The sequence below is a fragment of the Cebidichthys violaceus genome, unplaced genomic scaffold (genome assembly GCF_023349555.1).
Source record: "Cebidichthys violaceus isolate CVI_PGR_0920_01 unplaced genomic scaffold, fCebVio1.0.p SCAF_33, whole genome shotgun sequence".
Taxonomy (NCBI): Eukaryota; Metazoa; Chordata; class Actinopteri; order Perciformes; family Stichaeidae; genus Cebidichthys; species Cebidichthys violaceus.
This window is the reverse complement of record NW_027176517.1, coordinates 3053579-3069329: the sequence shown is the minus strand read 5'-3', so window position 1 is coordinate 3069329 and position 15751 is coordinate 3053579. Positions and strand designations below refer to the sequence as shown.

The window sequence follows — 15751 nt, the reverse complement described above, 5'->3', positions numbered from 1 at the left end:
ATTTGCTTGTATTTAAACTGAGTGAATTAGCCTTCAGACATATTGGTTATTTTTGCTGCATATTTAAAATAATAACAATTTGGACTGATGTTAATTGATGAACTCGTGTGTCCAGTTCACCACCATTTTCTTCGAAACATTCCATGGAAACAAGTACGGTTTTTTATGTATTTTTTATTGCAGTGTTCTCGTGGAACCATAGCTTCAGGACGCCTCTTGGCGAACACGGAAGAATTAAACCGCGTACCGACGTGTTTCGCCCGTTTCGCCGCTACTTGCTGGGTGACCCCGGGAACTGCTAAACACCGTTTGAAGTATGATGTTTTCACCCTGAGACGGAGGTAAATATGGTGCCCGTGTTTCAGGGCTGTGAGTTCATATTGTAAGCCAAGTGCTAAGAACGCTTCAGCGGTGTAACGTTAGCCGTTAACCCAGTAACGGTGTCGTTGTGTCGGTTTTCTATGCAGTGACTTTATAAAGCAGCAATTGTGTTCAGTTGTTACATTTGTATTCATTTTGATGTATTGCTGTAGCTGTTATGTGTATCTGTCTGAGCTGTAGTTGCAGTTAGCTGCCACCGGAACTTTAACACGTTGGTAGTGCTGAGTAAGGGAACAGTGAAGGTAAACAGTGATGACAGACTGGTTTCTGTACCAGCTTCATGTGTTAGATTTGACAGAAAAAAAAGACTGTCTGTAAAGTATTACATTCAAATTTTGACCGACACGTTTTTTGTATTTTTTGACAATTTGTAGTCTTGATCAAGAAAATGTTAAGATGATTTATATAATTAAAATAACCATTAGTTGCAGCCCTAATCTATTTTCAATGTTATTGTTTTTAGTCGTAATCTAATTTGATCTTTTTTTCTTAACTTTGAGTGAAATCGAGTGTGTTTTTTATTTATTTAATTACTTTTGTTCTCAGATGATGATCTCTGTTGTATTAAGAAAAAGCAGCCTTTCAGCCCAGAAGGTAACAAACTATTTGTGATTTTTGTTTCTTCAAAAGCTCTTTTGCTTATATTTCTAATAACCTATCGTTTTAAAACTGAAATGTGTTTCATATTATCATATGAATGTCTTGTCTGTAGGCGTGGCATTGGGCAGGTCTTTCACAAAGATGCTGGACATCAGCCCTGAGCCCAAGGCTGCTGTTCTCAGAAAGGGACGACGGACGAGTCAGACCTCCTGCTCGCCTCAGTTCCATGAGCACCGAGCTCTTCCAGAGGAACCAGATTGATGCAGCTCTGTTTTTAGTGAGGAATCAACATTTCCACTCCTCTGCTGTGACGCTGAAGAAGCGACCGCAGCTTGAAGCTCCCAGAGAGCTGCATCTGTTGCGCTACGACATGAAGGACTTGTGGAAAAGTCCCAAACCGGCTCTGTACCTTGGGTTTGCAGGACTAATCCCCTTCATCACCCCCACGCTGCTCATGGCTGTGACCGAGAGCTACTTTCCAGAGTTGGCCTACGCTCAGTTAGCTTACAGCGCCTCGATTGTTTCTTTCCTGGGTGGAGCTCGCTGGGGATTTGCTCTTCCTGAGAGCAGCCCAGCCAAACCCGACTGGATCAATCTGGCCAACAGTGTGGTTCCCTCCCTGTTAGCCTGGGTGTCCATGCTGATGAGCGACAACATTGTTCCTGCAGCCACCATGGTTATTATGGGACTAGGAATCTCGCTGCATTATGATCTGTCTCTGCTGCCCACTTACCCCAGCTGGTTCAAAGCCCTTCGCTCCATCCTGACCATCGTGGCATTTTTTTCTCTCATTGGTACACTCATAATTAATGGAATATACCCAGAAAAGAAGCTATTGTCAGATTAAATAGTGTATGTATGTATGTATGTATGTATGTGTGTATATATATATATATATATATATATATATATATATATATATATATATATATATAAAAAACAATAAAGCCACGATGTTTTTATGTTGATCTTATTTCTTGGTATTACACTTTTCTTCCTCTCTTCTGTCTCAATCACAGGTCTGTCTGGTCATAATCTCAACAGGAAGCAATAACATAATCCCGTTCTCAGACGGCTATACAGCATGCTTCCTCATCGGGGCCTCACTTTGAAGCCTGTGTGTAGAAGTTGTCTGTGTTAGTGGTCCATCTTTTAAATTATTCTGATGCAATTCGTTTTGGTCCGTTATTTGACACAAACACGAGGAGATGCCAGAATCAGAATTATGAATGCCACACTTTAGAAGACCTGAAGAAAATAGAAGTTCCTGCTCAATGAGCATCAAATAAATGCACTTCTCATCAACATAAGTACTTCTGAGTTCAGCTGATTATTTTCTATTCATAACCCATAGGTCTTCAATTTGTCATGTGAGAAAGTACGAAACTAATTTTAAAAGCTGCAACCAAGAAATGTTCAATATTTTTTGCTTGACTTTGGTGATTATTCAGAAATCATTATCTAAAGGTACCGTTTTAAATTATTAAGCAGGAACTGAGCAGGTGAAGAGCAATTTTCTTTCAGTCCATCCTTTTAGTTTAATGCTACAAATTAGCAGAGCCACGCTGTCCTTTTACACGGCTGGGATCAGACAGATAAAGTCAGGAAGTATTGACATAGCTGAGAAAAAGGGAATTACAAAAGCTCTAAAGTGGAGTAATCTGTGCTTAAAGCCTCGGGTCAAATGCACACCATCACATTGCACAACACACAAGGCTCCAGTGAATGCTTGTACTACGTTCAGAATACATCCGGGTTGCAGTAAAAGTTTTCAGATTGAACAGGTTTTGAGAGAACTGATTCATTACTTGCCTCGATATGTTGGACCAGACATTTATGACGGACATCAAAAGTATTCAGTCAAATGCAAACATTACATTTCAATCACCGTAAGCTGAAAAAAAATGCACTAAAAACGTCTCACTTTTGTATTCAAATGTCTTTATTACTGTAAACACCAGCATCTAATGAACCAAATATTGGATAGAAAGGCAAATAAAGGGTGAAGTCCATAGATAAGGCACATGACTCCCATTCACCAGTCTCAAACAAATCCACATACCTGTCTCAAACATACAAGAACGTCAATCACCAAAGTGTAAATACAGTATTGCATCAAAACCTCTCCGAGTGTTTTTTTGGTTTTCAGATTCTTAATATCTACTCCTTTGGTTGATTAAGCTGAAAGTTGGTCGATCCAAACTGGGCCCCAAGACTGATAGTGCACTTAGAACTGTGGGTGCAACACAATTTACACAAAGTCTTATAAATCATTATAAACCCTTTGTGAATACTGAAGAATTTTCAAAACTATTTCTTCTTTTATAATGGCTCAACAGTTTACTCAAAGTCCTGCAATGTACTTTGAGTCTTTGTCGACCTACAGGTAAACAAGCTCTTTACATGACAGTTTCCCTAATATGTTAGAAGTGACGTGTTTTGAAATAATAAAAGAAACCCTGCTCCTCACTCTCACGGACACAGTCACAGATGACTCTGCTGACTACTTCTGAATACCCAATCTATCCCTCATGTTCTCATACACTACGTAGCTGATGCTGACAGCCGGTATGACCTTCATGAAATTGGGTAGGATGCCGCGGTAAAGTCCAAAGAAGCCTTCCTTTTGCAGAATCTTCTTCACCATCAGATTCATGGGCAGCTGCTCTGAGCCCTCGAGAGACGCTGAGAAGCAAAGAGAGACATACCGGTGTCAGATAATGATGTCAGTGCTTTAATTTAATGTACAAGTATTTAGTAGACCTCGAGTAACCACCCAGGGAATGGCAAAGGCTGTTTTCCCCCTGATTTATCTTTCTTTCCATTTAATAATCACAGTCAATAATTTCTCTCAAAGTTTATGAGCCACCTTTGAACCCATTCTGAAAACCTCCCCACACTGCCACTGCTGTCCCAAAAAACTGTGGGAAGAAAATCTTTATGAACCTTTGGATATAACTTGCAATAACCAGTCATTTGTGACCACTTGGGGGCAGCAGAAACAAGCTGTAAGCTGAATGTAAGTCTAATTTTCACTCTCCTAGTCCTGCTTTTAGTCTCCACTAACTCCTGAAGGAAATATCAGGCTCTTTAGCTGCCAAATGCCCCACAATGCTCATCAAATCTTTGCTTATTTAGTTTGAGTGTTGTTTGGTGCTGGACAGGTAGTGCACAGTGTGTTTTTGCATCTTTACTTGCTAAAAAAAGATGCTTTCAAAACAGTAACGTTGCAGGAAAACCAACACAATGACGTCATGTTTCACGCGTCAACGTTAACTCAATCTTTACTTTAGCTACGGTAGTGCAGTGCCTTTCAGTGGTCATTTCTCTAACTATTCACTGCACTTAGTGTAAATCCTTCTGGATAAGATCATGGGAGCAATGCGCTAAATGACAGAATTTTAAATGGATTTTGGTTCTCTGTACCTTGAGCCTGCATCCTGGTGCGGATCAGAGCCAGAGGGTAGCTGGCCAGCTGGCCACACGTGCTGGAGAGAGTACCACAGCCAAGCAGCACTAGAATGCCAGGGTTGGCGGTGTCTTTAGCGTAGCGGGCCAACCAGAGGTTCTTCAAACTCTGGTGAGGATAAAGGAAGTGTTTGTATGCGAGTACTAGTTGTATCATATTTCACAGAATCAAAATGTGACATCTACAGTAAAACATACCACGTGGAAATCCTTCACTGCTTCCAATGACAGAGGATGTTGCATTATGGAAGTGGAGCTTTGCGTATACATTTTCCACATACCTCGTACACTGCCAGATCAATGCCAGCGTAGGGGATGATGCCCAGAAGATTGGGAACGTAGCCCTTGTAAAACGCCTTCAGACCCTCCTTCTTCAGGATTTGCTTGGCACAGTCAAACATTCCCGAGTACTGTCCGGTCTTCCTCAGGGTCAGACGGGTTTTCATCACCTGCAGGGGCAAAGATTTTAATTATCATTCAGTAAAGTCGTTCACATCTTTTTACTTTGCGCTTTATTTTCAGGTTAGACTGAAATAAGGAAGGATTTATTTAAGGTAAAAAATCATGTTCACAGGACAATTAATGTAGACCAGACAACCGTCATCATCAAAGGTGTATGAAAATACATGTTCCCTAACCTGATGCAACTCTTAATACTCTGCTATCAAACACCGTTAACACAGATAGACCTGTACGTGCCTCCACCTCTGCTCACCTCCATGGGGTAGATGGCAGTTTGTGCCGAGGCTCCAGCCAGCGATCCGGCCATGAACCTCTCGTGGGTCTTGACCTTCCCTGGTTCACTGGACAGCAGCTTCTTAAACTAATGAAACACAGCGATACAGGAGCATTGCATCACAACTCAATGACTTTTGAGGACTGTTCAGTAGTAATAAACTTCAGCTGAATTTGCATCTTAGGGGGTCAATATACATTTTACTGTGCCATTATTATGAAAGTGTATGCTGTAATCATTTACCTGCTCATAGGCCATAAATTTAATGGCCGTCTCAGGGGCAATCTTCAGTACGTTGATACCGTTTCCTCTCCACAGAGACGCCAAGCCTCCTTCTTTTAGCATCTGCTTAAAACCACCAACCAGGCTGATTTTGTTGCTCTTGGAGGAATGCACCTGTGCGTGAAAAAACCCTGCATTGTAAATCATTACTTTAAAAAGTAAGTGCATTGATATAGTATTAAAAGGCAGCATTTAAGGTTAACAGGTTAACCTCCAAAATTATTTTCCCTTTTGCCACATTATCTATTGTAACAGCGTCTCCACATTCTATTGTAATTCTGTAGTATGTAAGTATGATCATATGTGAGATTATCCTGTTTTGATGCCACATGATGCAGCATATTACTATGAACATACTACCAGTGTTAAGTGAATATTCTGCACCCTGCTTGAATTAAACCATGTTTATGTTTGGTCTGAACGTTGCCTTTAAGGAGTAAATTTCAGGACCACTGTAAACAATAAAACAAAAAAATATATAACATATAATAAGATATACAATATAAAATATATATTATTAAAAATGCAATTTATTAAGAACATATGACAAACGACTAACAAAAAAATAATAAAAAGCGTTTTACACACCTGCATGAACACCTTCATCCTGTCCAGCGGGGCAGTTCCTGTACGGGACACGGCGCCGGCCATGGCCCCTGCTGACAGCTGCTTCCACCACATGCCCGTCGTCTTCTCCTCCTCTGTGAACTCATCTGGGATGGACAGGCTGTCCCCAATGTCCAGCACCTACACACAACACAATATATACAAATCACAGTCAGAGACATGTTTCAAATACTGTGTGAATTGTGTCTAGCTTCGTAACTGCACGATTAGCAGCCTCGCCGCCCTCAACTTAATTGCCTTGCAGGACTGGACAAACAGAATGCCCTGATCCAAAGGCTTACATAACTACACGTTCATGCTGTGAGATCAACTATATAGTTGACATACCGGTTGTTTCATACAACAACATAAAATCAAATGTAGTTCTTTCTCACTTCCTACTGCAAATTAATTTATACAGAGTTCAGTTAGATAAAAGAAAGCTGTGGACAAATCGTAATGTGATGTGAAGGCTTGCATTGATGATTCATTTAGAGTAACACATTGTCTTGTGCCCAGACTATTCCAGACTACTGGTACTGTCATCACTTTACTCTTGAGCTGAGACTGGAAACGGAGTGAAATCTGTCTTCCTATAGACGCAGGACAAACCAACATGAAAATCTGTACAATGTAGTAAAACAGTGCACAATATTCCAGCAAGAAATACAAAACATTTAACGGAGGGACAAAATATTAAGGAACAGCTTAAAATATAGTTGAATTCAATGCAACTCCTCCTGAACACCTCAAAGTCTCAACAAAAACTGAACATTATATGTTGTTGTATTGGAGTGAATCAGAAAAGCTTATTTAAAAATGCAAAAACAATACACAGGCTAAAGGACTAAGGAAGGATATGAGATAATATAAGTAAGGGCACCCCTTACATGTTGCTAATATAGAATTGTGTCAAGGATATGTAGTGAATGGGACATTTTACAGTTGAAAAAAAAACGCTCTCTAGTGGACAACGTGAATAATGGCAAGACTATTTCTTAATGACCATAAACACATAATTTATGCAATTTCTTGCAACTTATGGGCCGAGATACTGACAAAATCAGCCATGCAGATGTATAAAACCAAGTTTACATTCATGACCAGACAACAACCTGGACTGTGAGGCTAAAAACCCAAACCCACCATGTCCACCTCATAGATCCCCCCGTCATCGATAAAAAACCAGTTTCCCTGCTGCTGCTGCTGCTGCTGCTGAGGGTGCAGCAGAGCCATGGCCATCTCAAGCCTTTGATCACGCCGCCGATCCAGTGCAATACAGTCCCAGTGTTGTACGAGCTCCCTCCTAAACTCTTATTTCTCAGACAGATCAGGATCCTTAACATAAAATGGCCAGTCAGACGTCAAGGGTCAGCAGATCCAATCCAGCACGAGTGGAGAAACACAGAATCGAGAGTGGCCATTAACCATCGACGTGAATGCTGGAGATGGTGGGAAGCTCTCCCGTCCTGTCCTCTAGATTCACGTCCTCCCTCAGTGACCTGTCCACTTCCCACTGACAAACTAATCCCCCTGAAATTAGCTTACGTCCGGCTCAGTTTAGCAGCCACAGGTTTATTTGACCTCTGAGGTTGTACCAGTGAACACAGGCAGCCAACGTCAGAGATTAGCCATTGACTGGAGTTGGCTGTGTCTCTGGCATGCAACCGTAGTAAAGTATATTTCTATGAAGCCAACTGTCTACAAGTGATATTTAAGGTAAACACTGGGGTTTGAATAGTATTTGTTGCAAACCGATTATGGGTGATATATTGTGTTTGATATTGATGTTCATCAACAATTTTGAGTAAATTTCTAAAACGGGACCAGGAGGATTTCACTTGGTGTGATAAATAAATCGACTTCTAGACAACCTCTTTTTCCAAGCAAAGGTAATCATGAACAGGTTGAGTCAAGCGTCTGTCTCCTCCTCTCGCCCTCCTTTTCTCACCTCTTTTCTGGAAATGAATGAGTCCAACCTGTTGACGTTGAGGTACTGATCGGTTGCCAAAGTCAGCATCAGCTGACAACAGCCTATAACAACTTTCCTTTTAGCACAATGGTTCTTAAAGTGACGTTTGGGACAGTCAACGGACATGAAGAAGGTTAACTGTTTGACCTCTAGGTCTCTTCCAAAAAAAAAAAAAGCGATTGTGGCTCACTGGGTAAAGAGGGTCGTCCGGTAACCGCGAGGTCAGCGGACTAAACAATACGTTTAAGATATTTTAAAGCTTTAAAGTTTGGTCCACAACATGACAACAGATCTTATCTAATATACTCAGTTGAACTTATTTTCTTTTGTCTCCATCTTTGGTTGCAAGTGGCATATATTTTGTTCTGTATTTCATGAGTGCATCACTTATTCAACTAAAATAAATCCATCATTATGGTCTCCGTCCTCTCTCTCACACACACACACACACACACACACACACACACACACACACACACACACACACACACACACACACACACACACACACACACACACACACACACACAAATTCCTGCCCCCCCCCCCCTTACCGTAGAGTGCTTCCAGTAGCGGATAATCTCCTGCAGGTTGGTGGCTGGGTTGAACAGGAAATGCTCCCTCCATTCATTCCAGTCTAAAGTCATTGTGCCATCCACATCGATACTGTACAAGGAAAGACAGAGGATAAATTAAATAATTATAATAATAAACGGTCCAATTAAGACTTAAGTAACTGGGCCCACTTATTGGCTCATATAAATAAAGTGTAGAAGACAGCTGACAGCAACTGATAGAGGGAGAGAGATGTGGGATGACATTAAACAAGGGCCTTCAACCGAGGTCTTTGTGATTACATGGTCAGCAACTTAAACTGCAACGCACCAAGACAAATGTTGCAATTTTCAATAAACACTGAATACTGAACAAAATAAGAATAGACAGCGACATCTAAACAGAAGTTGAAGAAACCGATCAATCTGCTGTCCAGAATCTGTAACGAGTAATAATTGATCGGGACAAACAAAGAACACATGGAATGAAATATCAGGCACCAATACATATTTCGATATTTCATATTTGAGAAGATTAGATCAAAGTCACAATTTATCTTCACGTCTCATGATCAAGCTCTCCACCAAAGAAAAGGTCCCACTGTGTTAGGAACAATGCTGATACTCTATTCCAGATCCCGTTCACTTTCTAGACCGATTAAGCTCCTCCTTACTTCTGTTCAGTCAGTCAGTCAGTCAGTCAGTCAGTCAGTCAGTCAGTCAGTCAGTCAGTCAGTGAGAGAGAGAGAGAGAGAGAGAGAGAGAGAGAGAGAGAGAGAGAGAGAGAGAGAGAGAGAGAGAGAGAGAGAGAGAGAGAGAGAGAGAGAGAGAGAGAGAGAGGGATAGTGGTGGTGAGGGAGCATGCAAACCAGAAGTAGATCAAAAGTTAAATCATTCAAAACACCGCCAAATATAACAGTAAAAAACCTTTACCCTATTAGATGCAATTTCTGAATAAGTTAGCAAACAGAGGTTATTCTGAGCTTATTTTGGTACACGTTGAAACAAATTCATGAAAATAAGGAAACCATGTGTCTCCTGTGTCTCCCGTTTGGTCTCTGTTACAGTCAGTCAATCTCTGGCCTCGTCTGCTCTGAATGTACATCTTCCATTCATTTCCTTCCTCCATGTCAGTGCGGCTGGCTGACACACTCATCAATTACTCTCTGTGGCTTTCAAACAAATCTGATTCACAGTCATGCACATCCTGCTTTACTTCTCTTTCTAGGTCTCTCTATCATGCGTGCTCCTGTACATCTGCTGCTTCTCACTTTGTCTATGCAAATACAGAACATGCAGTAGAGCTCACTGCGTGAACCTGGTCTGACTGGCAGAGCAAAGAACATGACGTGTTGAGCAGGATCCAATTCAGTGGAATGTGTTGATGTCCAACATGCTCCTTCATTAGTGGTGAAATAGTATTTTCTCGAACTTAACAAGTGACCACATTACATTTAATGTCTGTTTTCGTGAAGACTGATGACACATATTAGAGACATAGACCTACACTGTAGATCCCAGAGCTTTGACTTACTACTGTTGCCTGTAAGACACAACAAGTTGCAGTGCACCATTGTTTGTTGAAGTGGAATGATGACAGATTAATTATTAAACTCATGTTATTATTTTAGCATCAGGTAGCTCAATCAGCATTTATGATCCCAGAGCAAAAGCAGGGAGCCAAAGATATGTAACATACCGACGGTAACTACAGTCTGGAGCTGCTCCACATTATTATAGCTGCTCCTATAAAATACCTGTCCTATTCCTTATAATATATATATATATATATATATATATATATATATATATATATATATATATATAAAAAATAAAGCTTCTACCTTTTATATACAGAAGTTTATATATACAGAATATACAGCCTTTCATATACAGAAGTTTATTTATTTTTAATTTTATTTTATTTTAAATCCCTTATTAGTCCCGCAGTGGGGAATTTTGTTCTCTGCATTTGACCCATCCCTAGTATATAGGGAGCAGTGGGCTGCCCCTGAGAAGCGCCCAGGGAGCAGTTAGAGGTTCAGTGTCTTGCTCAGGGACACTTCGGCACAGCACATGTAGTAACCGAGGATCGAACCACCAATCTTGCGGTTACCGGACAACCTGTACTGGTAGCCTACTCACTTTAATACAAAAAAGAAGATTTCCTGATGTGCACAAAGTAGGTCGTTATTTCACACAACTACAGTACTTATAAACGGATCCCGTATCTAGTGGAGGAAGCCTGTGGGCTGTTTATCTGCACTTTATTTTATATATTGGTTTATTTGATAAGGTAGCCAAGAGGCTACTTTTCATCTGTAGTCCCAAGAGGCAGATGTTACAAAATAAACCTAAAAACAGAATATAAGATTAAATTTAAAAGATTATACAATATTGACGCTTTACAATGCGTGCACAAACATGACATGTTGCTCAAGTACAAAAAGCAGGAAAGTGAATATTAGAAGTACAAAAACTGTGATTGCATCAGAAACGTTGTATTTTTTAAAAAGTCAACGATAACCAGATGAACTGTGTGTATCAAAATGACCTGGGCCTGAAACCTGAAAGAATTACAGTTTTTGCTCTCATTTGGAAGATACTTTTAATTTACATGATTCTCAACCAAAGTCACCAAGCTCACAGAAACTATTTTCGTTCTTCAACACAGTCAGACGTTTTGCCAGCTTTTTATCACTTGGCTCCGTCAGCACAGAGCCAAGTCTCAGACTGATCTGGTTATCAGTCCCTCACACTGGTCCCCTCCTTTAACATCTTTCTTTCACTTCTAGTTAAAGATTCATCAGGGTTTTGCTTGGATCCAGGAACAGGATATTTTCATGAGCCTTTTAACTCTCAGTTAAATCTTTACAGCACACCAAGTACTGCAGAGTGGTGTTCCTAAATTGTTAGCAGCTACAAAATAAGCAGACATACCTATGAAGGATCTTCTGCGCCTCCTCTTTGCTGATGTCCATTCCCAGATCAGCAAGTGACTGCTTTATCTCCATAAAGTCTACACGACCTGTTGAAAATATAAACACACAGTACAATTCCCAGCATTTAGTTTGACTCTTAAGGTAAATCTTCAGCATTCATAAACTTAAAAGTTTGCCTAGATGAGATAATTACGGCATACCATCATTGTTTTTGTCCAAGCTCTTGAAGGTAAGTCGTAACTTCTTCTCGTGTTCCTTTAGATACTTGGAGAACTCGTTGAAGTCGAGCCCGTCATCTTTGTCTTGGTCTCCAGAGGAAATGATTTTCTAAAGTAAACACAGAAGATTAGAAATCCAGTTTGCTCGTGTCATAGAGTACGATAGTCTGTTGGGTCAGCCCCCTCACTGAGTGGTGGGAGAGGTTTTGGTAAATTCTGCCATCTCCTTTTCATACAGCGGCTGCTTGATTCTGCCAGTTTGTGACAGACGGTTTCTATTTTTCCTGCTTTGAATTTATTCAGTTAAATCTGAATTTGATCACGTTTTATTAATTTGCAACGTGCTACTTAAATAAAGACTGTTCTTGTTTATGACGCTGAAGTATACTGAAGGTGCACACAACAATGTGCTGATTCAGGATCAGTTCCTCAGAGGACTAACTGAAACCTGGACCTCGCTGGTGCTATTGAACGGTCTCAAGAGTCAAGAGCCACGTGAGTGCAATCCACTTGGAAATTAATTAATGAAAAGAAAAAAGCATCAAGAGCTGAATTATAGACACAACTGACCGAACGAGGCGTTTGGAAAAGCAGCCAGTGTGCATGTTTATTAGCTATATTATTATCACATAATTGCACAGATATGGAAAGTGCCTGTTTTACAGCACCTGGAAACAATGACCTCTCCTAAGCTTCTTTTCCTGACACACTTTTACAGCCATCACACTCACTGATGAGCGTGAGGAATGTAAGAGTATTTGATGGGCAAAGGTGGGACCTTCCTCTTCGAGTCGCAGCCCACAATAAAAGCTCACCTGCACCTACACTTTGAATTGAGACAGTTTCAGACATTCTGGTGCACGTTTTCTTCATCTGCTCTGTACCAGCCGTAGACTGTTGTTATTTTGTGTAGAGAAACCAGATATGATTTTTTTTTTACTATAAGGGGAAAAACGTGAGAAAATCCTGATGGAAATGAGACTCAAATTGAGGTTCTGAAAATCTTTTGTGTGAAGTTCAACATGTGTATTTAAATTTGAATCATATTACAAAAACTTCATGGGTTTATTTGATTTAATCCCTGACACTGTGTCCAATAGAAGATTAATCAGTTAAAAAAAATAAAGCAATAAAGTACCAAAACTGTGTCTTATCTAAAAACTGTACTCTGGGACAGTAAATGTACTAAGTCACTTCCTCTGAGGCCTGTACTTTATTGACAGGGTTACTTCGGGTGAATGCAGAGTAATTACAATTTGCAGCCTGGCCAGTTCCTTCGGGTATGCAGCACTACATCCAGCAGACAACACACTCTCTCTTGTATGCGACCGTTTACTGTGTCCGTGGCTCTTCCTACCTGAGCTGCTCCTTTCCCGGTTTTGATGCCCATGGCAGCCAGGCCCGCCTTCAGCTCGGACACGTCCACTTTCCCATCCTTGTTGGTGTCCAGCTTGGCGAACAGATCGTCGTACGTTTTCGACGCATCGTCGGCGCACTGGCAGTCCGTAAAGAACAGCTTCCTTGCGAATTGATACATCGTTGAAGTGAGAACGAAAACAACTGCACACAGACACCAAATCGGGCAATTAAATTGCTGTGGAAACACACGCACAACTCCGATGCCTGTGGCTGGCACTTCTGGTTTGAAGCGGCAGGATTTCAGAGAGGTTTCCGCACTGCAGCTTGGAGACGAAGTCACAACAGAGCCCTCATAAGTTAACGCGGTGAAGAATCCGGCACATTAGGTTTCACGTAGATTTAAAGACGGCTGTTTGCAGATGAGGTAGGTTGACAGCGTTGAGCAGAAGGGTGGGGACACTTAGTGTAGTTCGCCTGAAGACCTCCTCTTTTACTGCGCGCACACACAGAGAGACACACCCTTCAGCAGGAACAACACAGGCCACCACTTCATACTGTATTTACATATGAGAGCCTACACGTCTTTATTATTCATTAGCAAGATTGTACTTCCTGCTTTTTCCAACTTATCCAAAGTTATCCTTTCTTGTGGGTTTGCGGTGTAACACCCCCTAACACACACACACAGACACACACACATGCACACGCATATATGCATACATGTAGTAGTCTACCAGAATAGCTTTTCGTCCAAATCCGAGCAGGCTCCAGCGGTCTGATTCAGTTTAGTGAGTCATACCCACAGGAATCTGGCAGCAGGAATCCAGGCAAAACTTACCCCCCAAACTTTTTAATTGAGGCTTCATTGCTTTGAAGACGAAAGAGGCAGGGAGATGGATATGGAGAGGGGGAGGGGGAGACGATGGTTGTTCCGCGGCTACTTTGGAAAGACTTTGCACCTGGCATGCTGCAGACCTCATGGACTTTACGTCGGGTTAACCTCTTAAATTCTCGGTTTGCATCGATGGTCTTTACAAACTCATGTTGTGCACAAAATAACTTTTTGAAATTCTAATAAAAATACCAAATAGTCTTTCTTGTGAATATTCAAGGGTCAGCTCTATTTTCTTTATAGTACAATACGGCATTGCACATAGCCCCCTCCACACGACACACATAAACGTATGAACACATTTAAATAAAACAACAGAATATTCAATAAATCAGAACAGTGTATAGAATATATATATATATGTAATACGATTTATATAAATTATAGTGCAAATTGAAACGTTGGATAGTGTGGGGGGTAGTGTAAGAAAATGGCTTGAAAAGTGTAAAGTTTAATACGATTGTCATGGCACTGCCGTGATTGTACCACGAGATGGCGACACATATTACATAACAGCAGTTGGTTTCGCTTTGTTGTTGTAATTTGTCCAATCGGTGGTGCTGTTGCTTTCATTGACCGCAAGGGGGCGACGGAGGGAGGAGGCGGGCTTTAATAAACTCCTATCAAGTCATTTGTCAATACTGTACATCCGTTTAATCCTGACCTATTTCAAAATAAAAGAGGGACATGTTTCAGTCAAAATGACATGAATCCAGTGTTACAAAGAATCGATGTACATTTTCTCAAGTACTGCACTTAAGCTCCAATACATTTAAAATATTGTACTTTTTACTCCACTACATTTATTTGTTAACTTTAGTGCTACTTTGCAGATTGAGAATAATGATACGAAATATAATCAACAAAGAAATGTATTATTAACAAAAGTTCAATCAATATTTGTGATCACAAGCTACTCTAATATCTCTAATATAATTACTTCTCACTAATACTCTCATATAACATTCAGTTTCAGACTTTATACTCCATGACTTGAAAAAAAATTGTTTTAGCACTCTAGTTTTGGGATTCATTGTTTTCTGTCGTATATCATATATAGGAATAACATTTATGATTATTTTTTTTTAAATGGGTGTTGTTTTTCTTTAAGTACCATTTTGATTTGGTACTTATACTTTACTTAAGTATTTACATTTCATGCCACTTTCTACCTCCACTCCTCTACATTTCAGAGGTAAACAATAAACATTTCATTCCACTACATTTATTTGCTTTAGCCACGAGTTAAATTGTAGATTGTTATTATTAATACCAAATATCAATCAATCAAAAGTTTCGGTCCTTGCCTGAAGTGTCCCTAAGTAAAGACACTGAACCCCTAACTCAGGGGTCATTTTACGTGGCCCGCGAATCCGCCAGCAAAAAAAAAAAAAAAGAAGAAAATTGGCTAAAGAGGATAAATGTATATGACAATAAATAAAATGTCATTATAAAGTAATTAAAATAAGCTCAACCGTTACCAATTGCAACATTAAGGGATGTACACATTAATCCATCAGTAACTATTACACATATAGGAATTATTCTGAGTTGTGCCATTCGGCATGATGAGTGACGTTTGATACTAAGTCCATACTTAGTAGTATTACTATTTCTACTTAGGTAAAATATCTGAATGCTTCCTCCACCGCTGGTATTTTCTAAAAGTATTAGTGTTTCGAAGCATACCCTTTTATTTTGAAAATTCCCAATAGGAAGTAGCTCTTCTTCGTCGCCTCGG

At 40.3% G+C, this 15751-nt stretch overlaps 2 protein-coding genes across 2 annotated transcripts; one reads left to right on the top strand and one right to left on the bottom strand.

The window, feature by feature from the left end:
• The first annotated feature begins 252 nt into the window (after nucleotides 1-252).
• On the top strand, nucleotides 253-1859 carry LOC137883539 (transmembrane protein 69-like). Its single transcript, XM_068725069.1, has 3 exons — nucleotides 253-341; nucleotides 928-975; nucleotides 1094-1859. Exons 2-3 carry the CDS (start codon nucleotides 928-930, stop codon nucleotides 1826-1828), a joined length of 783 nt encoding a protein of 260 aa, XP_068581170.1. The 5' UTR covers nucleotides 253-341; the 3' UTR covers nucleotides 1829-1859.
• Nucleotides 1860-2901: 1042 nt separating this feature from the next.
• slc25a24 (solute carrier family 25 member 24) lies at nucleotides 2902-13611 on the bottom strand. The gene is made up of 10 exons (XM_068725082.1): nucleotides 13117-13611; nucleotides 11742-11868; nucleotides 11540-11627; nucleotides 8600-8711; nucleotides 6056-6214; nucleotides 5429-5581; nucleotides 5165-5272; nucleotides 4731-4898; nucleotides 4408-4558; nucleotides 2902-3666 (listed from the first exon to the last, which is right to left on the bottom strand). Exons 1-10 carry the CDS (start codon nucleotides 13294-13296, stop codon nucleotides 3485-3487), a joined length of 1428 nt encoding a protein of 475 aa, XP_068581183.1. The 5' UTR covers nucleotides 13297-13611; the 3' UTR covers nucleotides 2902-3484.
• Between the last annotated feature and the right edge of the window lie 2140 nt (nucleotides 13612-15751).

Bases quoted from the DNA above. Each gene is read 5' to 3' on its own strand.
- LOC137883539 (XM_068725069.1), top strand. From the start codon at position 928: ATGATGATCTCTGTTGTATTAAGAAAAAGCAGCCTTTCAGCCCAGAAG. The intron at 976-1,093 runs GTAACAAACTAT...TCTTGTCTGTAG, and splicing joins GCAGCCTTTCAGCCCAGAAG to GCGTGGCATTGGGCAGGTCT.
- slc25a24 (XM_068725082.1), bottom strand. From the start codon at position 13,296: ATGTATCAATTCGCAAGGAAGCTGTTCTTTACGGACTGCCAGTGCGCC. The intron at 5,582-6,055 runs GTGTGTAAAACG...TTTCACGCACAG, and splicing joins GGATGAAGGTGTTCATGCAG to GTGCATTCCTCCAAGAGCAA. The intron at 4,559-4,730 runs GTATGTGGAAAA...TATCCTCACCAG, and splicing joins TTGATCTGGCAGTGTACGAG to AGTTTGAAGAACCTCTGGTT.